The following is a 27,121-nucleotide window of genomic DNA, read 5'->3' as shown; positions in this document are numbered from 1 at the left end:
GCAGCAGAAGGAGGTTCTGTGAAGTGTGCTGCTGTGAATGGAGGGTAATGATGGGAGCAGAGGAGAGAAGGCTTGTGAGTGCTAGGGCTACAGGTGGTACATGTTAAGCAGAGAGTAAAAGTTGCGAGTTTTACCTTTGTAGTCCTGCTCAGACCATTAAATGTCCTGTGCCATTGCAACCAGCTCCTTTTTTGTGTGCTGACTTGTTCGTCAACCTTTGCCCACTGGTTCCGGGCAACTTGCCTTGATACCTTTCTGCCATCTGTTGGGAACAGCACCTCATTTTTCCTGCTCACCTCCTCAACCAAAACCTTCAGAGCAGCATCTGAGAATTGAAGGGAGGGGGCACTTTCTCTACCTGCCCTTTGCACTGTACAGCACTGATTCATCAAGTAAAGCCAAAGTTCACCTGCCTTTTAAGATGTACAGGTTGTCTTTAAATGGAGTCTCAGATTTGCTTCCACCCCCAATTGGTGAGTTACCAATAAATAGTGCTAGAAGAAACTCCAGTTTTGCGCATAGCTCTCGCCAATGTTACTGGTCGCACATATTAGAACATAAGAACGTGAAAATTAGGAGCGGGAGTTGGCCATACGGCCCCTGGAACCTGCTCCGCCATTCAATAAAATCAAGGCCACTATGGCCGTTTTCTGCCCATTTTCAGCGCAATTTGAACTTCTCCCTCAAAAGTCTTGCATGTAGGAGGTTGACATTAGGCAGAGGGCAATGTAAAAAGAGAGCAAACAAATGGTATTTTTATGTAAAATTAAACATTCACAGTTTTGAAAATGTGAGATCATGTAAACCTAATAGAAACTCACATTCAATAGTTTGAATTATTCCTGTGTTCAGTGATGTTCTAGTGTAGTTTCTTTAAACTGTTTTAATTCAAAGTTCATAGATAGTGGATGTAAGCATTCTGGAGAAATTATGTTTCAGTAGTATTGAAAACGGGAACAATTCTGGAGTTGTAGTGAAATACTAAGCGGATTAATAAAATACATTTTGTTTATATTTGTGGAGGACTCTCTGAAGAATAGACATTCTTATGGCTGGTCATTTTCCTTTATATCAATAGAAGTTAACATGCTAAATATCAGCAGTGGAAAATTATACTTGGAGCTACTATTAGCAGTGTACTTTTGACAAATCCCGAGTTAAGATGCTAATTTGTAAATAAAAGTTAAGTGCAAAAGTGAGTTGGTGGCTCTCAGGATTGCAATCAATAAAATTTTATGTACATTTGTAGCCACAGAGAATAGTGAAAATACTGATTTTAGTTGTGCTTAATATACTGTTACATGTCAAGTATTAACATAACAACATTTAGTCATTTCTTTTAACTCTTGTTTTCTTTGAGGATGAAATAAAGAATTGGATATATTTACCCAACAGTTCTAGAAAACAAATTTCTTCCCTTTTTTTTATTGATAGGATTCTGAGTTTCCTATTGACACAAGAGTAAATCCTTACCTTGGTCAGATGAAAAGCACTCCCAGTAATTTGCTTAGATCAGGTGGATGCAAAATGACGAAGACTCTGAAAGTACATGAGCTGGCGGTGAGCTGGTAAGAAACATTATTTATCCAGCGAGTAACTTTCACCGACTTGATGAATTATCAAAATTTATTTGGAGACTGGGTGGATTTGGTAGGGCAATTTTTAACATTAGCGCAAAATCGGTACATTTTCAGGTTTGGGCCTCATTTAAATTTTACGGACGAGCTGTAGGTGTCAAACGTAGCTTGCCACTTTCGGATGGCAGAAAATCGGCCGATATCTGCATGGAGCTGGCTGGCAGGTTGGGCCTGTTGGGAGCTGGAGGTGAGGCGGGTGGGGGTGGGTGAGTGCAGATCCGGGGAGGAAAGCAAGAATAGGCTGGCAGCAGGCAGAAATACACCTCCTGGCCCCGCAAAAATATTTTTAAAAATTGACCTTTTCCTGAGTGACCTCTAGCTGCCCGTTGAAGGTTCAACACCCAATACAACTGGGACTTGCATGCATAACACACGCTTCTCATATAATCCCGTATATTTAATTGGTTATATGTATAATTACAAGCTGGCTCAACAATCTGTGCTTTTAATCTTGCAGAAACAAAAACAGCGATCATAACGTATTTTACATATAATGTCCTGGTTGGGGGACTTTGTTGCCTAGAGTTATATTGAACGACTAAACTATTTACACAAAGCTAACTGAGAGAGCTATTTAAATAAATTCTGCAATGTTTACTTCAAAATATTGCAGACCTCTGGCAAATGGTTGATACATTTTAAAATGTGTAAGAAATTGTGGAAGATATCTTTAGAAGACCAGTCAGTGAAAATATTAAGTAGATATGTTGTTGCTATTTGAATTAAATTGCAAGTCGGCTTATATAAACAAACCTTTAAAATTGCATATTTCTACATTATGGAATTTTTGCACCTTCCTTAAATTTTGCATTTTTTAATAATTGTCTGTGCCTACTTAACAATATCCTTGCTGCTATGAGATCTATATTTTGAAATCTATTTTACTGATTACCTTAAAACTTTGCTGTAACAGACCATATTATTCATTGCCTTAAGGGTTTATTACAAAGTATTGCAAAATATTTACAGCATAGAAATAGGCCATTCAGCCCAACAGGTCGATGTCAGTGTTTATGCTTCCCACGAGTCTCCTCCCACCCCTCTTCATCTCAACTTCATTATTTTCTACGATATGTAATTGTGATTATTGTGCAGTATGTAAAGGATGTCTGTTGCCTTATAAATGCAGTAACATTTTCAGTTCCAGAAAGTTGTGTACTTTCTAACCTATTTTATGCAAAATGATTGCGATAATTAAATGAATCCATGAAGTAAACATACTGGCCTAGAAATTCCAGTATGCTGGAAACCTGCCAGTAACAGCACCAGCCAAGGCTAACGGCCGCCTGCCAAGACAGCGCAGGCAGCACCGGTATTTTGGTGCTGCTTGCTAATTAACATCAGCGGTGCGGAGAATTTGTGGTGTAACGCGCTCTTTCCAGTGCTAAGCTCAGCAGGAGGCCAAAGGTGAAGGAGAATGGGGAAGAAACGAGCAAGCCTGTAGATCATGTACAGAACAGTTGCCGTATTTGTGACAATATTACCCGCCACCCGCTTAGCAATCGATGTTAAGCAAACTCTGAAAAAACATTAAACTGTACCTACTGTACCTACAAATCTCAAGGGTTACCTCTCACGACCTAGGTTGTGAATAATATAAACACTGCTATGTGAAGAGTCCCGGCTGTCTTACATTTGTCAGTTGAAGCGTCCTCATGGCTGCTAATGACGCTGAAGCACTTTTAGCGGCTGCGCGCATGTACGTGCTTTGGAGAGAGTGGCAAGAGGAGCGACAACTCTTTTGGGAGAAAAACATTAAATCGTGCCCCCCGATCTGGGGGACACACCAAACATTTTCAAGGCCCTTTTTTTGTGTATTTTTGGGTTTTTTTTTGTATTTTTGTGTTTTTTTGGGGTTTTTTTGGGCACTAAAATCAATTTTTTTCCAAGTGCCCCCTATAAAAGGGGAGGGGGATACTAAAAATACCAGCAATTGAAACAAATTAAACTTTAAAACATAAAATCAAATTAAAATTTGGTTGCCGGGCGTGACGATGCACTCCAGTCCCTCCGGCGCCCACCTCTCGCGGAAGGCCGCGAGCGTACCGGTGGACACCGCGTGTTCCATCTCCAAGGACACCCTGATGCAGATGTTCGCGTGGAAGAGAGGCAGGCAGTCAGGCTGAACGACCCCCTCGACCGCCCGTTGCCTGGACCGGCTGATGGCACCCTTGGCCGTGCCCAGGAGCAGTCCTACGAGGAGGCCCTCGGACCTACCCGCTCCCCTCCGCACAGGGTGCCCAAAGATCAGGAGTGTGGTACTGAAGTGCAGCCAGAAATTGAGGAGCAGCCCCTTTAAATAATGAAACAGGGGCTGCAACCTCGCATCAAGAGGAGCGACAATATCTAAATTGGATGAGCAGGTGTCAATTCGTAGTTGCACGCTGATTGATATCATACTCTGATGAATTGAAATATTTGTGGTAAGCGCAGGCAACGGCAGTGTTGCTGACCTGCCAAAAATGGCGGCTGCTGCTGGATCCGCCGATAAGAGGCAAAAGTGTGGCAGCTGCCATTTTTATCCCCGAAATGGGTCTTAACAGACAGCAGTAAAACCTTAATATTTTAGCTCACAGTACCTAATACCCTCAAAATAATGGTGAAAATTAATTAATATAGATGGTGGTGTAATTGCGTTAAAATGCAGATGATAGAATTCAACAAACCAGAGCACACACCTTTGTATTTTGTGTGAGAGTACATGGATCAGTAAATGTAAAGAAATAATTTCTTTTAGCTTGATTGATGTAGCCTGCAGATTATTGAAAAATAATGCTTGTATCTCCAGGGTCCTCTTTTTGAAATTGGTATACATTTTGTTGAGTGTAATGCAACAACATGGGAGACTATCTCTTGCAGTAGTTGGCATTTATATTTATTCAGAAAGGAGATTTTCATATTTGTTTGATGATCAAATTGCAAAGAAAACAACACTCTGTTCATTTATTGGCAACTAAGCCAAATTACAAGAAAGAAGGGCTAGAAATTCTGTTGCGCCCCGTTTGGGGCGCTAACTTTTGAGAAGTGAGAAAAGTATCGTCAGGCAATAATCCTTTTTTCATCCCGGGAACTTCACCACTCTAAGAGAAGTGTTAGCGCCAGCGCAAAACGGCCAAGGAAGTTTGAGGGCGTCGGTGAATTTGCCGCACCCGGTCGGTAATTCCTTAGTACCCCGTTACCACCCCCCAGAAGTGCTAACAGGATGCGCAAAGCAGACAAATTTCTCCCCCTAGAAATTCTGAATACACAATTAACACATTAACAAGAAATAATATTTGTTAATCAAGTGCTGCCACTTCTCTTGGATCACTAAAGTGTGTGAGAGGGACGGTTTAAAGTTTTTACATCTCATCCAATCCCAAACAACTGGTTTTTGAAGGTTAAAATTACCCCCATTGTTTTTTTAAAATTCATTCATTCATGAGATGTGGGCACCACTGGCAAGACCAGCATTTATTGCCCATCCCTAATTGCCCTCGAGAAGATGGTGGTGAGCTGCCTTCTTGAACTGCTGCAGTCTGTGTGGTGAAGGTACTACCACAGTGTTGTCACGGAGGGAGTTCCAGGATTTTGACCCAGCGATGAAGGAACGGCAATATACTTCCAAATAAAACTTGCAACAGTGCTAAGTGTGTAATGGTGGTGTTTCCCAGGGTTCGGTCCTAGGCCCGCGACTGGTCATGTTTTTATTAATGACTTGGACAATGGGTGGCGGTGTGAGCTGTGAGGGGGGCGCTCGCAGGCTGCAGGATGACTTGGACAGGTTAGGTGAGTGTGCAAATGCATGGCAGATGCAGTATAATGTGGATAAATGTGAGGTTATCCACTTTGGGGGCAAAAACGTGAAGACAGAATATTATCTGAATGGCGGCAGATTAGGAAAAGGGGAGGTGCAACGAGACCCAGGTGTCATGGTTCATCAGTCATTGAAAGTTGGCATACAGGTACAGCAGGCAGTAAAGAAGGCAAATGGTATGTTGGCCTTCATAGCTAGGGGATTTGAGTATAGGAGCAGGGAGGTCTTACTGCAGTTGTACGGGGCCTTGCTGAGGCCTCACCTGGAATATTGTGTTCAGTTTTGATCTCCTAATCTGAGGAATGATATTCTTGCTATTGAGGGAGTGCAGCGAAGGTTTACCAGACTGATTCCCGGGATGGCAGAACTGACATATGAGGAGAGACTGGATCAACTGGGCCTTTGTACATTGGAGTTTAGAAGGATGAGAGGGGATATCATAGAAACATATAAGATTCTGACGGGACAGGACAGGTTAGATGTGGGTAGAATGTTCCCGATGTTGGGAAACTCCAGAACCAGGGGACACAGTCTTAGGATAAGGGGTAGGCCATTTAGGACTGAGATGAGGAGAAAGTTCTTCACTCAGAGAGTTGTTAACCTGTGGAATTCCCTGCCGCAGAGAGTTGTTGATGCCGGTTCATTGGATATATTCAAGAGGGAGTTAGATATGGCCCTTACGGCTAAGGGGATCAAGGAGTATGGAGAGAAAACAGGAAAGGGGTACTGAGGGAATGATCAGCCATGATCTTATTGACTGGTGGTGCAGGATCGAAGGGCCGAAAGGCCGACTCCTGCACCTATTTTCTATGTTTCTAATGCAATGAAGCTGTAGCCAAAGCAAACAGGATATTCAGTTGTATTAATAGAACCATTCAGTACAAATCAAAAAGAGACACTTCTGTCATTATGCAGGTTATTGGTTAGACTGCATCCAGAGTACTGTGCCCAGTTTAGGTCCCCTCACATGATGGGTGATATAGTGGACTTGGAAAAGGTTCAGAGGAGAGCTACTATAATGATTCCTACCTTAAAGAATCTTAGTTACTCAGATAGGCTTAAAACGCTTGAGCAGTGTAGCCTTCGAGGCAACCTGATAGAAGTTTATAAAATAATAAAATGGTTGGATTACATGCCATTTACATTACATATTGATAGATTATTCCAGTTTAACAGATTGGGTAGAACCAGGGAGACATGTATTTAAATTGCACAAAAGTAGGAATAGGCTTGATGTTAGATGGTTCTTTTCCCAGAGAGTAGTGAGCCTCTGGAAATGTTGAAGGTGTGCAGAAAGTCAGAACACACCACACTAGCTGGTAAGAGGGAGCTGGACTGGTTCTTGACTGGGGCAGAGATTGCATCATATAGAAAGTAAGCAGGTTACCAGATAACAAACACAAGGTCCATGCGATCTCCTGGACTGGTTTCAATCACTTGAGGGGGTTGGAAAGGAATGTTCAAGTGTTTCTTTTGCCCTTTATTGGCTCTGGGTTTTCCCCTGCTTAATATGGCTGTGGGGGTGGTGGGGATGGGGGGGCGGTGAAGCGAGAATGGTGGTTGGTGTAGGAAGGAGGAAGTGTCTAGTCATGATGCTCCAGCCATCACGAGTGTGGGACCGGCTGGTGGACCAGCTGGTCTTTTCCTGCCTGTTATTTTTGAATGTTCGTAGGCATAACTCTGGTATGTCGGATTTACGCTTCAAATTCCGGCCTCCTATACTGGGATTACAGCAGTTCTCCACTAAAAGGGGTAGATATTGACTTGGTGCGATAGTGTAAAACAGGCAGCCCGTTTTACATCTCTCATGATTTTTATTTCCATTAACAAGTACTTGGAATTTGGACCCTTAATTTAAAAAAAAATCTATGGGTTGTATATATTTCATTTAGAGTGTGATTAATAGGATTCTATTAAGCTTTTTGGCCAAGTACTGTAACATGTGACAGCATTAATGTAACCTTGAGGAATTGTAGCTGAATTCTAGCAAATCAGATCATAATTCATCTTGCATATTTTTGTTACCCAGTTCTATCTGTAAACCACTATCCGTTCCTTCCATGAGGCTGATGTTGTCTCCCTTGCCTTTTTTTTTCCCGGAGACTACTGCTACAATGATATTAATATACTTCCCAAATATGTTGAATTGGCATGAGAAAATCTCATAATTCAGCAGAAATTCCTTAGAGAGTTTGTTGCAGAGGTTTTTAGGTATCTGCACACCCAATATATATGTATAAAGATATTCCCAATCAAAGCTATGTTTTTGATAGAGACTTTATTGATTGTTAAATCATATATAGGGTGAATGTAGTGTAACGTGTTACATTAAGTTGCTGTATACAAAGGACAAGGAAATAGAACAGAGGAATTGTGAATATTTACTCAAATCTAGAAAATACAGAATAACATAGCCAGTGCAAGAAATATATGTATCACAAGTCTACGGGATCAGACAAGATTGGATAGCTACTTTCTTCCTGTATCTACAAAGGAGCTACACTATCAGTCTCACTGCTGCATGCACCAATTTCAAGTCTGTGTTATAGAAAAATTAGAAGAGAAAGGAGCAGCTCTTGCAAAAAAGATCTTTACAAAGTTCTTGGACTAAAGTGATGTGTTCTATTAAATTGGAAATCACAGAAAATAAAGTTCCCTGTCAATCTACAGTCTTTCTCATTTCACATATGGCCTGAGGTGCTGGCTGCCCATGAAAGAATAAATACTGGGGAACAGGATCATTTGTTTTTTTTCATTTTGTGTTTCTGTAACACCACTGATATGTAATGGAAATGATGATACTTCAAGAATGGTTTGGTTTTACTGGTTGGAAGTGCTCAGAATGTTTATGGATTGACGTAGCTGGATTATCTGTTCTATACAGATAGGTCCTCAGTGAATAGACAATGGTATGGTAACTAGTGCAAATGCTGAATTTATTGTCTGTTTAATCTTGCTTTAGAAACAATGGCCTAGAATTTTGGTAATGCCGTGACCGTTTTATGGGCGCTATATAGCTTACTATGCTCCCAGTATGGTGGGCAGGAGGTGCGCACACATTTCCGACTGGAAATGTCCTGTCCGCCATATTGATAAGGTAGATGCGCTGGTGGCAGGAGCACACAAGAAAATTGTCAAGGTTTCAGGCTGGCTATTCGACAAAAAAAAATAAGGTGGCAGCAGGTCCTGCCCTTTAGGTTAGGTGACTCCCAAAGCAAGCGCTCTACTCGGAACTCCTACATGGCAAGCGAGCCCCAGATGGGCAGAGGAAACATTTCAAAGTCACCCTCAAAGCCTCTTTGATAGAGTGCAACATCCCCACTGACACCTGGGACTCCCTGGCCAAACACCACCCTAAGTGGAGGAAGAGCATCCGGGAGGGCGCTGAGCACCTCGAGAATCGTCGTTGACAGCATGCAGAAAACAAGCGCAGGCAGTGGAAGGAGCATGTGGCAAACCAGACTCCCCACCCACCCTTTCCTCCAACAAATGTCTGTCCCACCTGTGACAGAGACTGTAGGTCCCGCATTGGACTGTTCAGTCACCTGAGAACTCATTTTTAGAGTGGAAGCAAGTCTTCCTTGATTTTGAGGGACTGCCTATGATGATGGCAGCCGCACCGCCATTTTGAACACACTCCAAGCACAGTGCACCGACAGAAAAAGCTGCCAGTGGCAGCGAGCAGCGGGAGGAAGATTTTCTCGGCGGAATTTCACGATTGGGGGGGAGGGAGGGGAACGTTGGTGGCGTGCACTCTGATGATGCACTTAGGATAGATCGGCAGCAGTAGAACGGATCACCGCCGGGATACCGCAGGGGCGGAATTTTCAAAATGGCGGCCATTCCACAAAAAATCGGCGACCTTTCCACTCTGCATCGTGGCCGCCGATTTTCGGCGGTAACAGGCCTTAAGGGAAGGGACAATTTCGACCCGTTGGTGTCATATAGCTGTCATGTTTACCCTGAAATGAGCTTCCGGCCACATATCCGTGGCATAACTAAAATCGTCTATTTTCACCTCCATAACATCACCCGTGTCCGCCCCTGCCTCAGCACATCTGCTGCTGAAACCCTCATCCATGCCTTTGTTACCTCTAGACTTGACTACTCCAACGCGCTCCTGGCTGGCCTCCCACATTCTACCCTACATAAACTAGAGGTGATCCAAAACTCAGTTGCCCATGTCCTATCTCGCCCATCACCCCTGTGCTCGCTGACCTGCATTGGCTCCCGGTTAAGCAACGCCTCGATTTCAAAATTCTCATCCTTGATTACAAATCCCTCCATGGCCTCGCCCCTCCCTATCTCTGTAATCTCCTTCAGCCCCACAACCCCCCAAGATGTCTGTGCTCCTCAAATTCTGCCCTCCTGAGCATCCCTGATTATAACTGCTCAGGAGGAGCTCTTCAGTACTCGCCAGAGCTGGTGTCCCATTTCATGATGGTCTACTGCATGCTCCACAACTTGGCCATCATGAGGGCACAACCCTTGCCACCTCAAAAGGAAGATGAGGGAGAGGAGGACAAGGAACAGGAGGGAGGGCGGAGGCAGTGAGGCAATCAACCTTCTGGACACGCTGTCTGTGACAGGCTCACCAGATTCCGATTCATATGAATGAAACCCCAGATAGCGTAGCTCACCACATCCCCATTATACAATCCCTGTCTCACATCATATCACAGCATCCTCCTGGGTGCAAAAGTGAAATGAGAGAGACCACAAAATATTACAGTCACAATTAATAAATGTATCTTTAAACATATCACACATAGCACATGAATTCTAATAACTAATGACCCTTCTGCCTGCCATAGATGAATAGCTGTCATTGTGTGCAAGGTGTGAGAAGTGGATGAGGTCTTGCTTGGTAGAGATTGTTGGTCGGTGAGTGCAGGGGGTGTGGTGCATTGAGCATTGTGAGATGCTTGTGGTACAGATGCTATGTAGCATTTGTTGAAGCCTTCACTCACCCTGACCACCCGTGTGAATTCATTAAACTTCTTCCTGCACTGGGTGTGAGGACCACAGTGTTGCCTGTAACATGATGTGCCATAAAGTGGGCAGACTTGTGGTGGGGGCCTCCTGCCAGTTGTCAGGTAGAGGACTGCCCGCCTTCTCTCCACTGTTATAACCAATGCGTCCGCGTCCGCGTCCGCGTCCGCGTCCGCGTCCGCGTCCGCGTCCTCGTTATGGTTATGGTTGTTGAGGCAGCTGCACACCCAACAATGTTGAGAATGAGGTGCTGCAGCATCAATGGACTACCCCTTTAAGTAGTGGAAAAAGTCTGTGGCAATCATTACTTGCATTTAGACTGCCTCCGATATTGGTCCAGCTTTTCAATGTAACGCCAATGAGCTTGGGTTTTTAGACGAGAATCATGACTGCAATCATTTTAATCATGAGTGAAGAAGAATTTTGCGTGTATCCTAGACAATTTTCAGGTGATGCTACTTAATCAGTTTTAGTCTGAACACTAACCATTTCTTGGTTATGATGGATCACTAGCCCCTTGAACCTACTTTGCACCAAGTTGCAATAAAAATGTAGGCTGGAATTTTGCATAACTGGGTGGGTCCGGTGCGGGCTATGTCTGTGGTGGGTCATGACCCCGCTGCTGGCTCCATCCGGCTGTTGAAAATTAACTTATCTTAATGGAGCCTATTAAGCCTGCACAGCACGTTACCCTGCCCAATGAGATGGAACGGGTCTGGTGACATCATTCATGACACGTTTTCAGCCAGGATATTTAAAGGGACCATGGCCGCATTAGATTTGGAGTTTAATCTAACGTAGTGCTGTCGGTGCACTACAGCATCGGAGTGCTGCAAACACTGGCAGTGACTGCACAGAAGCAGAGGGCTGCATCCAGGTTCTCAGTGACTCACTCTGTTTGTGCCCTTCTGTACAATGTGCAACCAGGCTGTGTTGATCCCCTGGGGAGGTCTCTTACCCCCATCAGAAGGAAAGAGGATCTCCCTGTGTGCTCTGACTTGCTCCATAGTCACTTGGGTGTTTTATCTAATGTTTATGTAAAGTTTCTGTTAATGTGGCATTAAACATAAAACTCTTTATTTTCAACATTTTCCAGTCTTGAACAGATTTGTGTGCACCTTTAGAAGTGACTTAGTGAGTTGCAGTGAATGGTGAGACATAACGGTACCCTGCAATGGTGATGATTGTGAAAGGAATGCCTTGGTCATTGTAGGGATTCTTTATGTTGTAGTTGTGGGGCAGTGCCAACCCGGTGTGTCATGTGGCAGCCATATGGGTGTACAGCGTAAGGTTATATGTTTATTTGCATAAACTCAACTCAATTAACTGTACAAAGTGTTGTCTTCTTCCCAAATGAATGTCGAACAATCAGCTTCATGACATACAGCTCGTCCTGCCAACATAAAGGGACCCAATAATCAAACGACTCCAGTGCTTTAAGGTTAACTAAATCTGGCCATGATGAGGCCATCCTTGGCTTCCCAGGCAGTAATGTTCTCGGGTGCTGATGCGCTCTGTCTTGTGCAGCATCAGGTGATTGTGAAGAAGGTGGGTGTTGTTATTGGTGCTGCTGGTGTGCCAAGTGCTGCTGGTGTTGGGGCTCATCATGGTCCGATTCTGAGGGCCAAGGTGAAATAGTATAAATGGCACCCATGTTGATGGCTGGTGAAGTGGAGATGACAGAAGCATTCTGTCCATGGTGAAACTGGATGGAGACTTTGCTGGAAAGACTAGTAGCTTGAAGAATCTGTGCTGAAAATGGACTGAGCAACAACTTCTGCCTCGTAAAGTGATCATCTGTCAGATGGGAGCTTTTACTGTACATTTAATGCTGTCATGTAATCAGCTGTCATGTAATCAGCGGCAGGTCGAGGCCATAAAAGGAGCAGCGAGCGGCGGCCATGGGCAGCATGGAGGCATGCCACTATAAGGTACAGCTTGAGCTGGTGCAGGAGGGCGACGGCTGTGAAGAGTGACGTCATCAAGATCCAGATCGGTGATTGGAGCGTGGGCAGATACAGCAGGAGCAGCAAGGTCGGGGCGAAGGAGCGGCGAGAGACTGTGGAGGGACATGATCGATGCCCGGGGGAGGCGCAAATTCGGGGCCAGGGGCCCAGGGGCAGCACGGACCAGCCCACACTGATACGTGTGCGCACTAGGTCCGTGCAGCAGAGCTGGTCTCCAGTTGTCTTGGGTAATCCTTGCCACTGGACCAAGACTATGTGATGGCTTGTGTGCAACGGCCACTCCACGTTAAAAAAAAAATTCACGCACAGGCATCTTCCACCCTTCAGGGTGTAGTTTGGGTCCTTCATTGAAACACCTATGACTTCGTCTTTTTTTTGGCGTGGAAGCAAGTCATCCTCGTTTCGAGGGACTGCCTATGATTGATTGATTGATTGATTTTGAAGCAATGGCCATGGAACTTCAGATGTGGTTCCCGAGCTGCGTGAATCCCATGGCCATGCAGAGAAATTTTAAAAGTAAGTGAAAAATGGCTCTTAAGTGCTTGTAAACGACCTTATAATGATTTCAATCGGCTCCATGATGACAGACGTGCCTGGTGGGAAAGGTGCATGAGGGCGGGAAGACTGCGGGTTCCCGACCCGCTGTCAAAAATAGCAACTCCCACTTGACTCACCACTGATTTGCGCCCGCTACCACTCTGGAAAATTCCGGCCGTAGTTTCTTAGAAACCTACTTCATACTTTAATATAATAGCTGTGTTTAAAAAAAAGTGTGGTCTGTGAAAAGTCTTGTTTGCCCATCAAGCTTACTTATTGCACGGATCGTGTAGATTTGCTCTATTACAGATTCTATCCTAGCTATTTAATCTCCCAATTAAAATGTTCACTTAAATACTCCCTGTACCCATAGATAATCAATCGAAACTCCACAATATCTATCCATTTCCACATCGACATTTGACTCTGAACAGCTGCCTTCCATAGGGACTGCCCCAGTCCCAGGAGGTAATCTCAGTTTACACTCATTCCTTCATCCCCTTAACCTGAAACAAATGCACTTTTTTTTAAAGTTAAAGGAGAATTATCTGCTTTCATTCTTTAAAAGTTCAATCAACTTATATTAAGTAATCTACCATCAAATGTCTCTTACAGCTATTTTGTTGCTCCAAATTTCAGTGCACTTGCTACATTATGTTAGCATGACTGCTTCCTTCAGTCAATTACTTTTCTTTATATAATATAAAAACAGAAAATGCTGGAAATACTCGGCAGGTCAGGCAGCATCTATGGAGAGAGAAACAGAGTTAACGTTGCAGGTCGATGAACCTTCGTCAGAACAGAGTCATCAACCTAAAACGTTAACTCTGTTTCTCTCTCCACAGATGCTGCCTGACCTGCTGAGTATTTCCAGTATATTCTGTTTTTATTTCAGATTCCAGCATCTGCAGTATTTTACTTTTCTATAGATATTTGTTCTCAGGATGTTGGCGATGTGGAAAAAGCTGCATCTATTGCCCATTCCTAGTTGCCCTCAGAAGGATGTAATGGACCTTCTCATTGAAGCACTGCTGTCCTTATGCTGATGGTGCTCCTACAATGGAACTTGGTCAGAAAATTCCTGGATTTTAACCCAATGATTAAATTTAACCCAATAATTAAATTATCACAGAATGGAGCCTTTTAGTCTGATATTAGAAAAATCTTACATTAACCCAACTAGCTAGCTACTTCCAAAAACTCAAATGCATTTTTTTCTTGATCTGACTTATTGATTCAAAATCAGTTTGCAGTGCCAAGAGCTGAGTTAATGTGATTAACGCTGTTGGCTTTTTAACCACAATCAATAACTTGCTCATTCATAATTGGTTTGCTTATACTGTATTAGTAAGTAGAGCATTTATACTTTGTTTTTAGCACTATATTGTTTTGGAAATAAGAATAATGAACTAGTCTTAGAAGTTTAAAGGCAGCTAAAGTACATCCATACTTATCATGCTCTGATTTGATTACTTCTGCTGGCTCACTGGGGACATTGTCATAACAAACTAGTTTTATCTGAAGTTTTCAATCCTAAGCAAAATGTGGGTGACCATGAGTGAATGGTGACCTAAAAATCGATCCATTTTGTAACCAAACCATCTCAGAAAGCACTTATCTGATCAACCTATTTTAATCAAATGGTGACCACATGTATGTTTTTACATAATTATCTTACTGTCTAGACGGGAGCTTGCTCATGTAGTCATGGTCTGAGTTAAGATGATGATTACTGTCACTGTGGAATGGAATTTTACACTTACTTCTGTGTCAGGATTTGAGAACACAGTAATTTGTAGATACTGTTCTGCATAATATTTGGATGTGTTAAGACTGCAGCTTGAGCTCTGCTGCTAAACAGTTTCTGAAGCCTGTTGCTGACATCAATTGCTGGTCATTTGTTCACACATCTATGTTTGTCTGAGGATATAATAAAACTGGTGTAACGACAGTGTGAAGTAAAGACTAATTTGAAACATTTCTCTATATAGGGCTAAGTTTTGCCCATTCATAGTCAATGGACTGAAAATGTAGCCCATTTCAGTAATTGTAATGTAAAGTTTTGAAACAAGAGGTCCGAAATTGAAGAACTTACCACCCACTGCCGCCGACTGCCGCCCACTGCCGCTGACATTCCTCTGGTCAAACCACCCAGTGTCACTTTTGACCTGGCCTGAAGCGGGCGGGAGGAGAGAGCCACCGGGAAGCGCCCGCCCTCGTCAGCGGATGGCCGATTCGCACAACTGACCTCCAGCCCGCCGAGCTGCAATATTCATGTGGGCAGGAGTAGGCGGCAGTCAGCGGCAGAATGGGGGTGGACCGCTGGCTGGAGGCTGGTCTGTCCCCAATAGTAGGAAGGAAGATGGTGAAAAAAAGGTTAGTATACTTTTTGTAATTTTTTTCTTTACAGGGACTTACCTGGATGGTGTCCCCTGAAGGTCTTCAGAAGTTTTTTTTTAATGCTTTTGCTTTTTAGCTTTTCGACCCTCCGTGGGCCCAACTCCATCCTCAGCAGCACTTGGGCGGCAAGCGCCTTTGCCGCCGAGAATGGGAGCTCCCGCCAGCTGCCGCTCAGATTGGCGGCGTAACTCGCTCATTTGCCACCTACCGATCTTCGAGGGACCTCTCCGATGAAAATCCCGCCGAAATTACTGTCAGGTACCCGCGGTGGCCATCGGCGGTCCTTTGGGCGGCACTTGGGTGGGCGGAAGCCTTCATCAATTTCGGGCCCAAGATCTAGTTGTACTTTGATTGCAGTGTAAAGCTACTTTTCTATTGTAGCTACTCATCTTCAGCTGATAGCAATGGTATAACTAAATTTATGCTGAAATTTCCAGCATTTTCTGTTTTATTTCAGATTCCAGCATCCGCAGTATTTTGCTTTTGTATAACTATATTTATGTTGGCTGGCTATTTTGAATTCTGAAGACCAGGAGAGAGCTCTACACGTGTATTTATATCTGTGTGAAGAGCTTTACTTCTGTTACATTTTAAATGCTTTGAGGGTATGAGTGGGAACATTCACACTTGACACCACATTAGAGTTGTATTCAATGTGGTATCAAATTCCAAGTGATGTGAAAGTGCCTCTTACAGGGGATCTTGCACCAGTTTGCTCCAAGGTCAGGTGAGATCTGAATCTAGAGTGAGATTGTTATCTTTGCTTTGCTGCAAAGCAGATGCTGTTTCACAGTAATGCAGAAGTAGCGGTGAAACCACACCCTTAATGTATTCCTAAAGGTCTAAAACCAACAGTGAGATGGAAAGCAAGAATTTTTAATACATCAGAAGAAATGTCTTTCTGATTGTTACAGACAATAATATGTAATGTAATGAGGAATAGATATAAACTAAATTTAGAAAGGTATAGACCATATGGAGTGCATTTCTGAAATAATTTCTGTGGCACCAGAAGTAATAAAAAAAGATTGCAGTTTATTAGCTATCCTCTATCCAAATGTAAAAGCACAGAATGCACATAAAGATATTGGGTCCAAATATCAGCGATCTCGCTCTGCAACAGCAGAACAGAGATTTTGATCTGCCAGTGACTAAGGGCTCAATTTTCCACAATGCCGTTTTTTGGCATATTTGAAGAGTTAACGTCTGTTTTTTGGGGCCCGACGATGCCAAAAGAAACATTAAAGTTTCCCCGTTCTAATTTTTGAAATTGGCACCGCACAGCCTGTCCTTTAGCTTTGGGGGGGTGGAGACTAAGGTCTGCGCCGAAAAAAGGAGCCCTCCCCTTCTGCGCATGCACGAAAATAAAATGATGTTTTTTTACGTGACTGCTATGGGCACGCGTGCCCAGTACACCTCTCGGTCTGCATTCATCCATTTTTAAAGAGCCAGTTATGCGTGTTAACTTTTATTCTGAGTGGAAACAATCGGAGCTGCAATATGCAATGCGCTCAAGGACCAAGAATTTCTCACAGGATGAAGTGGAGTCCTTGGTTACTGTAATTGAGGCCAGATGGCATGAACTGGACACCAGCAGAGGTCAAATAAAAGTTTCACCAAAAGAAATGAAGAAGCGCTCGAACCAACTTTCATAAGATTACTGTGCAATCGTGACCACCCCGAGGTACGGAGGCCAGTGCAAAAAGAAGTGACAGGACTTTGGTCAAGTAGTTAGTGTAAGTAATATTTTCATTTATTCAATGCAATTGCAATTGTACATGTGACCATCTGTATAACCCACCCAGCAGAAAGACACGCTCTCTAAAAAGTTATATTTTCATCTTTGCAGAGGAAGGTGGCCCACAACAAAAGAGAGAGAACTCTAACAGGAGGAGGCCCGGCAAATCTGCAGTCATTGACACCCGTGGAAGAGAGGGTCGCTGCTTTGATGGGTCCTGCCTGGAGAAAAGCAACCACCACTGCACAAGCTGGGCCCACACTTGAGGTAGACGGTAAGTCCTGCAAATTCCAGTCTGGCTTTGCTAAATTTTAAGTACTGCGCAGGCTAGCCATGCTTCAGTTCATGGGGATGTCTCCGTCAACTACGCTTCGGTTGATGCAATGTGCTATCATTCATCGTGGTCCTTCAAATGAGCCTGCTGCCTGTGCTATGTGAGCCTACTCATGCCACCCTGCCCCGCTCCTCCCCCCTGCCCCTCCTCTGTTGCTAACCATTTGTCTAGTCTGTTATAGTTTGCAGAACTTGAGGCCAACCCTGACGAGGCTGAAGCCGATGCAGAAGAAGATTCAGACGCAGACGAGCCTGAAGAGGAGAACACCTTCCAATCCGACCTTCCAGACCAAGAGCATGGGGTGAGGGGGAGAGGGAGGATGAAGGCCCCGCTCTTGTACTCAATCTGGAGGAGGTGCTGGTGCCGCCCATTGAGTTGCTAGCCCCTTTCCTGAGTGGTGCAAGTGTTGGGACATTTCATGGTTTCACACAGTCCGAGGCTGCAGGTTCCAGTGGGGTGTAGCAAGCCACACCCAGGGGGAGGAGGGGAAGGAGAGCTTGGCAGCACTCTCCTGAGATGCAGGATGTAACAGATGTGGTTCAGATGATGGCAATGAGTGGGAAGAGCATTGACCTTACGCGATCACTCCTGGAGGTCGGGTGGGTGATGAGGTATCGGTATTGTCGGGAGAAGTAACAACACTCCCGCAAGAAATGGGAACACTGTCTGGGCACATTAGGGATGGAATGTCACAGGTAGCTGATACACTGTCAGTGAATATTAGGGAGGGAATGTCGCAGGTAGCTGGTACACTGTCGGTGCACATGAAGGAGGGAATGTTGCAGGTAGTTGAGATGCTGGCAGAGCACATGAGAGAGGTAATGTCGGAGGTAGTTGAGACACTGTCAAGCCACATGAGGGAGGGAATGTTGGAGGTAGCTGCAGCAATAAGGGAACACGCCCAGACCCCGCGCCCATTGACGGAATCAACTGCCACTCCCACTCCAATCCCCAGACCAACCTCTGAAGAGGCTTTCCACATTACCGCCTGCCCACGTCCCCCAACAAGAAGTATGCATTACCCGAGATGCTGGAAAGAATAAGCTTGGTACCAACCTGAGAAATGCTGCGCCACCGCCTGCGGGCATGGCTGGAGTCACCAAGACTAAGTGCAGTGGGCGGTCTTTGAATAATATTGAGCCTTTGTTTGCTGCTGTTGTTGTTGTTGCTGTTATTATTGTTGTTACTTTTATAATTGTTCTCAAATTAAAAATTTTGTAAGTAATCTTAAAGTTTGTAAGTAATCTTAAAGTTTGTAAGTGATCTTAAAGTTTGTAAGTGCCCTTCTGGCTGCTGCTGAAACATGGCAGATATAGCGCTCTTGCATAGGATGAAAGCATCATGGGTGCTCCCAGGGTAACTCGCCTCAACTGCCATGATGCAATGCATGTCGTTACAGACGAGCTACACGTTCATGGAGTGGAAGTCTTTTCTGTTTCTGGACATCTCAGAATCCTCCAAAGATGCTCGCAAGGCGATGTGGGTACAATCAGTGCAGCCCTGTACCTTTTGGAAGCCAGCAATCCTGGAGAAGCCCACAGCCTTGTCATGCATTGCCTGGGCAGTCATGGGAAACTTTATGTAGTCATTCCTCTGGGCATATAGTGCAGCAGTCACCTGCCGAATGCAGATATGTGCTGCATGTTGAGAAATGGCACACACATCCCCAGTTGTGGCCTGGAATGATCCAGATGCATAAAATGAAAGTGCAGCTGTAACCTTTACTTCAACTGACAAAGCAGTCCTCCTGACTCTTCTAGGGTGCAAGTCTGCTTTTATTAACTCACAGATCTCGGTTACAACTTCTTTGCGGAAACACAGCCTTCTCACACAGTTTGCCTCACTCAGGTGGAGGTATGAACGCCTGTCTCAATATACCCAAAGTGGGTAAGGCCTCCTGCCCATCATCCTATGTGCTCTGAGGTTCCACACAAGCTGAGCCCCGAGCCCCTGTGTCCGGGCGAGGGAGCGATTCTGCTGACCGATGCTCCGACCCTCGAGCCCGATGAGGAGAGGATAGGTGGTGGTGGGGTGGTACTTCGAAAAAAATCAAAAATTCAAGAATTTCTCCCTTTTGACTTTGAAAAAATTAACATTTATGATGCATATTCTCTGCCTCTTCACTCCCTCTAAAACTTTGGTTAAAAACAATGGCGTCTTTCTGCTCTGATTTTGTAATGTGTGCAGATTTTTGTTAAATGCCCAGAAGTTTTTTGGGGAGTGGTCGCAGACGTCATCCGAGGAAAAATGTAAGTTGGCCAAATTTGCGCAGACATCAGGTTACGCCCCCTATGATGCAAAAAAATCGTAGCCTAAAAAAATCTTACATAAGGGAATTACGCTGGAGCAGAAACTTTGGTGAAACTTGAAGATTTTTATTTACTCCAAAAAAAAAGTGCACGCCAAAAAACAGCGCAGATAATTGGGGAAAATTGAGCTCTATGACCCCGATTCTGAGCCCACTGGTGTTTGTGCAGTCAGGAAATGTAAATTAAACAAGTCGATCCCTGTGCCAGTATTGGGACATCTTGTTTTTCGACTCGAGGGGAGAAGCAGAAGATGGAGTGCTGTGTAGAGTGGGTGGGGGAGGGAGGTTGCTGCCTGGTGGGTCCAGTTTTAAATCAAAAAATGCTTTCTAATTGGCCTCCTTTATGCCTAAAAATTCTAAGGTCTTCAAAACCATTACTCTGGCATAGAAATCTTTAATGACTTCCTTCTGCTGCTCCATTGAACTGGATTACAGTATTTTGTTGGTGTCCAGGTTGCTTGGGGCAAAGGAGGTAGGAATAATGGTAAATCCGGCAAGTAACTCATTCCCGCTCCCCCCCCCGCCCCCCCTCCCCACCCCACCTCCATTAAGTCAGTCCTTCAGAGGGTGGACAGAACTTCTGCCTGTCCCCAGCAAGAAATCCTGCTGTATTTTCTTTGTGGCAGAGATCTGGTATTAGGGCCCAACCCTTTCCCTTCCCCATCTATCTCTCCTGCTCCTTTTATTCCAGTAACCAATCCCAGACTTGCAGAAAAACAGGGTCAATTGTCATGAAAAAACAGAGAGCTAGTTCTGAAGATGGTCTCCTGCTCCTACATCATATTGTTTATCCCATCTAAAGGTTCTCTTTGTAGCTTGCTTGTGCTGGACATACCATCAAAAAATCATAAGAAAATTATCAACATTCAGGGATATCCTTACTCAGACAAACATACAAGAAGCAAAGTGAAATAAAATTCACGCTTTTAACCTTTCTATGGGCTCAGCAAGAAAACCAGATTCCGTGATGACACCATTGACCAATCATATGACCTCTCAGTCATGTAGCGCAAATAAATTAGCATATATAGAAAATAGAAGCGCATATGGGACTAGCTGAGGTGTTCTTACAGAGAGCCAGCATGGGCTCGACGGGTCGAATGGCCTTCTTCCGTGCTGTAACCATTTTTTAATGCTATGATATTAAAATTTACACTAAGCGCAAAGTGAATGCCCCAGTGCTTGGGTGTAGTTGTATGGTGCACCATTCAGCATTGACCCATACAATTACATTGCCTGCACCAAAATAAACTGTCTCCAATTTTGAGTCAGTATGTAGGCACTAACTTCTTACACGGGCTTTAAAAACTGCAAAATACAATAGTCCATTCACAATCATTGACTCTCATGATTGTTACATAAAATGCTTATTGCTAAAATATGAATTTCTGACTTTCTAAATTTGCATTTGTGTCACTAAATGCTCCAAATAAAAAGCTTCATTATGTTTTAGGCATCATGCAGAACAAAATCTAACATGCATATAAGCCTGAGAAATTGAGCCACACCCAGGAGAATGTCACTGAATAATCATTATCACTGTTCAGTGCTGGAGACAAGAGTTGATACTAGGATTTGGTGTTGTACAATATCAGGCATTGGGAATTTCCTCGGGGCTTCTGTAACTTTGGCTGAAGTTTGTGGACTCCTGTTTGTCCATGTAAATGGGGTTTCCACTGAAGTAATGGTGGACAGGGAGACATCCCAAGGTAATTACCAGTGAAGGGTGCACTGATCCAGATTGGCGCTCAGGACCCACTTATGATACAAAGTACCAGAGGCTTACTGGACTATTGCATGTCATGAGAACATCGGCATTGACTGGTATGGAGAGAACTATGGCACTATCTGGCACTGAATATCATGTAGGCTAAGGACAAATTACATCTATTCATTCTGTAAGGTAGCCTGTATCTTCCATTGCTTTACATCCGGCAGATTGTGTTCTGGTTCATTTCCCTAATAAAGACCCTTTTTACACAGATAGGTTGTTAGCCTGACTCACAGCTCCCTACCAGGAGAACCGGCGAGATGTGATTGGGGGGCTAGGGGTGCAGATTCCATTCTAGGAGAGGATACAAACCTAACACCGTTCCACAGGCAGTAAGCGTTGGAGTCACAGAGGGCTTTGCATGACCAATTTGAATCCTTAAGGAGACTTGCCCATCACTTGACATAGGAACAGGAGTAGGCCATTTAGCCCCTCAAGCCTGTTACACCATTCAATGAGATCATGGCTGATCTGTGACCTAATTCTATATAAAAATCATATCCCAGCCAAAATGGGTAGTCCAAACTTTTCAGAAAACAGAGATGGAACTGCCCACCCAAGAATTTCTTTGACAACTTAGAGGCAGTTGGGAAGAGAATTTGCCTGTGGGGGTGGTAGTGGAGGAAAATAGTGATGAACTTTCTTGATTCTGTTTTTCTTTCTTATAGTTTATGAAAATAGAGCTAAAATGTACTTATTTATTTCACAAGTATATAGTCTTTTGGTATATAGACTGAAGCACCAATCCATACAATAGGTTTTTAGATTGAACTGAAATGTAGTTTGTCAGTTAAATGAGTGCTGTATAGTCTTGTGGTTAACCAGAAGCAATGGCAATGGAGATCACATGGTATATTCTGCATTTTAAGGCATTTGTATTCCTGATACCACATCTTTTCTGCCTTGCTACCTAATTTTGAAATACAAAGCGAGAGTTTATTTTGTAATGAAAAGGCTCCTTTTTCTAACCACTGTTACCAGCTAAAACAAACAGGAAACTGATTGCAGCCCTTAGCAAATGTCAGCCTGATAAAGTGTGTACTTGACCTTTGTCAGTCTATTAAACAAAGATTAATATCACACAAATTCCTTGAATTTATAATAATTATTATTAGCTTATGCACTACTCAGCCTCACTGATTTATGTCGCTGATAGGTACAACTCGCATTGCATAGTGCAAAGAAATTCCTAGAGGCATCCAATGAATCCTCTCACTATTAGTTTTATAAGTGTCATAAGAATTAGGAACAGGAGTAGGCCATCTAGCCCCTCGAGCCTGCTCCGCCATTCAACAAGATCATGGCTGATCTGGCTGTGGACTCAGCTCCACTTACTCACCCGCTCCCCATAACCCTTAATTCCCTTATTGGTTAAAAATCTATCTATCTGTGATTTGAATACATTCAATGAGCTAGCCTCAACTGCTTCCTTGGGCAGAGAATTCCACAGATTCACAACCCTCTGGGAGAAAAAATTCCTTCTCAACTCGGTTTTAAATTGGCTCCCCCGTATTTTGAGGCTGTGCCCCTAGTTCTAGTCTCCCCGACCAGTGGAAAAAATCTCTCTGCCTCTATCTTGTCTATCCCTTTCATTATTTTAAATGTTTCTATAAGATCACCCCTCATCCTTCTGAACTCCAACGAGTAAAGACCCAGTCTACTCAATCTATCATCATACAGTAACCCCCTCATCTCCGGAATCAGCCGAGTGAATCGTCTCTGTAACCACTCCAAAGCTAGTATATCCTTCCTTAAGTAAGGTGACCAAAATTGCACGCAGTACTCCAGGTGCGGCCTCATCAATACCCTATACAGTTGCAGCAGGACCTCCCTGCTTTTGTACTCCATCCCTCTCGCAATGAAGGCCAACATTCCATTCGCCTTCCTGATTATCTGCTGCACCTGCAAACTAACTTTTTGGGATTCATGCACAAGGACCCACAGGTCCCTCTGCACCGCAGCATGTTGTAATTTCTCCCCATTCAAATAATATTCCCTTTTACTGTTTTTTTTTCCAAGGTGGATGATCTCACATTTTCCGACATTGTATTCCATCTGCCAAACCTTAGCCCATTCCCTTAAACTATCTAAATCTCTTTGCAGCCTCTCTGCTTCCTCTACACAACCCGCTTTCCCACTAATCTTTGTGTCAACTGCAAATTTTGTTATACTACACTCCGTCCCCTCTTCCAGGTCATCCATGTATATTGTAAACAGTTGTGGTCCCAGCACCGATCCCTGTGGCACACCACTAACCACCGATTGCCAACCCGAAAAGGACCCATTTATCCCGACTCTCTGCTTTCTGTTAGTTAGCCAATTCTCTATCCATGCTAATACATTTCCTCTGACTCCGCGTACCTTTATCTTCTGCAGTAACCTTTTGTGTGGCACCTTATCGAATGCCTTTTGGAAATCCAAATACACCACATCCATCGGTACACCTCTATCCACAATGCTCGTTATATCCTCAAAGAATTTCAGTAAATTAGTTAAACATGTTTATTTGTTTCACTGTTATCAGTGTTGCATTAGATAAATTACACACGTAAACACTTCACTCATAAAGTAGTTTGCAGAAATCTCAGTTCTTGATCTTAATATTGTTACCAGCAACACTATTGTTATGGCCTGGAGCATTAACAAAAAGATTGTTAATGTTTTAAGGGAAAGAAGTTGGTGACTAGATGTTACATAATTACTAAAGAGCAAAGAAAACAAATGCTTATATCAGTGCTTTTTATCCAGACTAGTTTGGTAAAGTGATTTTGTTCATCTGGAAACCCACAGAACAAGTTACCTGCCTTCTATCCATTTCTAATAGGTTTAAAGTTCAAATTAGATGAAGCTGGAAGATGCTGTCAATTTCTGTACAATTTGATTTAAAACCAGGCTCAGTTTATTAAAAAGATGATTGTATAATTTCCAAATGCTGAATATAAATAATAATTTGCTTTATTTTTGACCATTAATCCAATTGTGCCTTTTTTAGTTCTCAACAAAGATACATTCTAAGGTTCTAATCTTGCCCTTGAAAAGTATTATTGTGGAAGGGATTGAAAGTTGACAAGTTGTACAGAGATATTTCATGTGCGTAAATGTAAAAATTCTTTGGATCCCTATGACTTCTGTTTGTTATACTTCCACAGACTTTTGGTCACCTGCTCTAATTTCTCCTTACGTGGCTCAGTGTCAATTTTTTTTGTCTCATAATACTCCTGTGAAGCGCCTTAGGACATTTTACTACGTTAAAGGCGCTATATAAATACAAGTTGTTGTTGTTGTATCTACCACATTTATTATCTCAAAAAAATTCAACTAGGTTCATTAGGCATGACTTACCTTTACAAATCCATGCAGATCTCTCTGATCAGATCATATTGGCCCAAATGGTCAGTCATTCTTTTTTAACATAAGCTAAGCATATTGATATTGTTGTGCATAGAAGAACTCCACGAGGCTGAGTACTGTGAGCTAAACTTAGTTTTCTTTATTACAAGTCCAGAGTGCCTAAACAACATTGCAGCCAACCTTTTATACTGGCCCTGCACGTGTGTGCAGGTGACCATTAGGTGGCAAGTATTACATAGTTACATACATAACATCACTCGCCCGCAAAGTCTTCGGTATAAGTTATTTACAAGTTGAGGTGATCTGGAGCCCTTCGCTCCCTGGTTGATCGTGTGTGATCTGGCGTGTGAGAGTTGGCCGGACCATTGCTGCACTGCACCGCGGCTGGTCTGAGCAGACTGTCAGGAATGCTGGATTCATCCTGTTGATTGACAGCGAGGCCAATTGCTGGTTGAGTGTGTGTTGGTGGATCATCGATGGTATGTCCTCTTCAAGTCGTTCCTGGTTGTCAGTAAGTCCTAATTTGGTGTGATCTAAATGCTTTCTGCACGTTTGGCCATTTAACAGTTTGATTATAAACACCCTATTCCCTTCCTTGGCCAAAACAGTGCCAGCAACCCAATTCAGGACAAACACAGGGTCGTTAACATCAATGTTATGTGAAACAGCCGCACGATCGTGGCACATGTTCTGCCGGTGTCGCTGGATTTCCACGTGATCATTAAGATCCGGGTGGACTACGGCGAGTCTGGTTTTGAGGGCTCTCTTCATTAACAATTCTGCCAGGGGAACCCCGGTGAGCGAGTGGCGTCGCGTCCGGTAACTGAGCAGAATGCGAGACAAGCGGGTCTGCAGGGAGCCGTCTGTCATGCGTTTCATGCTCTATTTGATTGTTTGGACTGCCCGCTCCACTTGACCATTAGACGCGGGCTTAAACGGAGCGGATCTGACACGCTTGATGCCATTGCAGGTCATAAACACGTGCTGCGACATACCATGTGGCAGAGGATGATCGATCCGGTGCGAATCACGCAGCACAGGCAACTCAACCTGAGAAAGAAGTGTATGGGGTAAATACCTTCACCTCCATGAATCCTCCTATAATGCTGAAAGTCAAATTAAATGGAGTTCCAGTATCCATGGATTTGGACACGGGTGCGAGTCAGTCAATAGTGAGCCAGAAGGCTTTTGAAAAACCGTGGGGCAATAAAGCACAAAGGTCCAAACTGAGTCCGATTAATGCAAAGCTGCATACCTATACCAAAGAGCTCATACCAGTCATTGGAAGTGCGGCAGTGAAGGTATCGTATGATGGAGCTGTGCATGACCTATCATTGTGGATTATTCCAGGCAATGGCCCAATGCTGTTCGGCAGAAGCTGGCTAGAAAAGATTAGATGGAATTGGAACAACATCAAAGCACTATCTTCAGTGGATGAAGCCTCGTGTGCTCAAGTGCTGAGCATGTTTCCCTCGCTATTCGAACCAGGCATCGGCAACTTCACAGGTGCCAAGGTACAGATCCATCTAGGCCCTGATGCACGCCCATCTATCACAAGGCTTGGGCAGTTCTGTACATAATGAGGGAGAAAGTCGAGATCGAACTGGACAGACTCCAATGCGAAGGAATCATATCGCCAGTCGAGTTCAACGAGTGGGCCAGTCCAATTGTTCCGGTGTTGAAAAGCGATGTCATGGTCAGAATCTGCGGAGACTACAGGGTAACGATTAACCGAGTCTCACTACAGGACCAGTACCCGCTGCCCAAGGCGGATGACCTGTTCGCAATGTTAGCGGGGGGGAAGTCGTTCACCAAGTTGGACCTAACCTCCGCCAACAGGAGCTGGCTGAATCTTCGAAAAGACTGACGTGCATCAACACACACAAAGGGCTGTTTATATACCACAGGTGCCCTTTCGGGATTCGCTCGGCTGCAGCCATTTTTCAGAGATACATGGAGAATTTGCTGAAATCTGTTCCGTGCACCTTTGTGTTTCAAGACGACATCCTGATTGCTGGTCGTGACACTATCAATTGTCTACACAACCTGGAAGAGGTTCTAAGTCGCCTAGACAGAGTGGGATTCAGGCTGAAACTCCAAGTGTGTTTTCCTGGTGCCAGAAGTTGAATTTTTCGGGAGAAAGGTTGCAGCAGGCGGCATCAGGCCCACGGACTCAAAGACAGAGGCCATCAAGAATTCACCCAGACCACAGAATATGACGGAGCTGTGTTCGTTGCTGGGACTCCTCAACTATTTCGGTAACTTTCTACCCAGGCTGAGCACATTGTTA

At 43.9% G+C, this 27,121-nt stretch overlaps 1 protein-coding gene across 1 annotated transcript in view; it reads left to right on the top strand.

Annotated features, from left to right (window-relative positions):
* LOC139260081 (sperm-associated antigen 16 protein) overlaps positions 1-27,121 on the top strand; it is a 1,616,547-nt gene that overhangs the window by 340,639 nt on the left and 1,248,787 nt on the right. Inside the window, exon 10 of the mRNA XM_070876216.1 lies at positions 1,435-1,568. Coding sequence (XP_070732317.1) covers positions 1,435-1,568 — 134 coding nt within the window. The remainder of the gene's footprint in view (positions 1-1,434; positions 1,569-27,121) is intronic.

This window comes from Pristiophorus japonicus, chromosome 3, assembly GCF_044704955.1.
Source record: "Pristiophorus japonicus isolate sPriJap1 chromosome 3, sPriJap1.hap1, whole genome shotgun sequence".
NCBI lineage: Eukaryota > Metazoa > Chordata > Chondrichthyes > Pristiophoridae > Pristiophorus > Pristiophorus japonicus.
The sequence above is the reverse complement of the archived record's forward strand: the minus strand, read 5'-3'. Positions and strand labels throughout refer to the sequence as shown.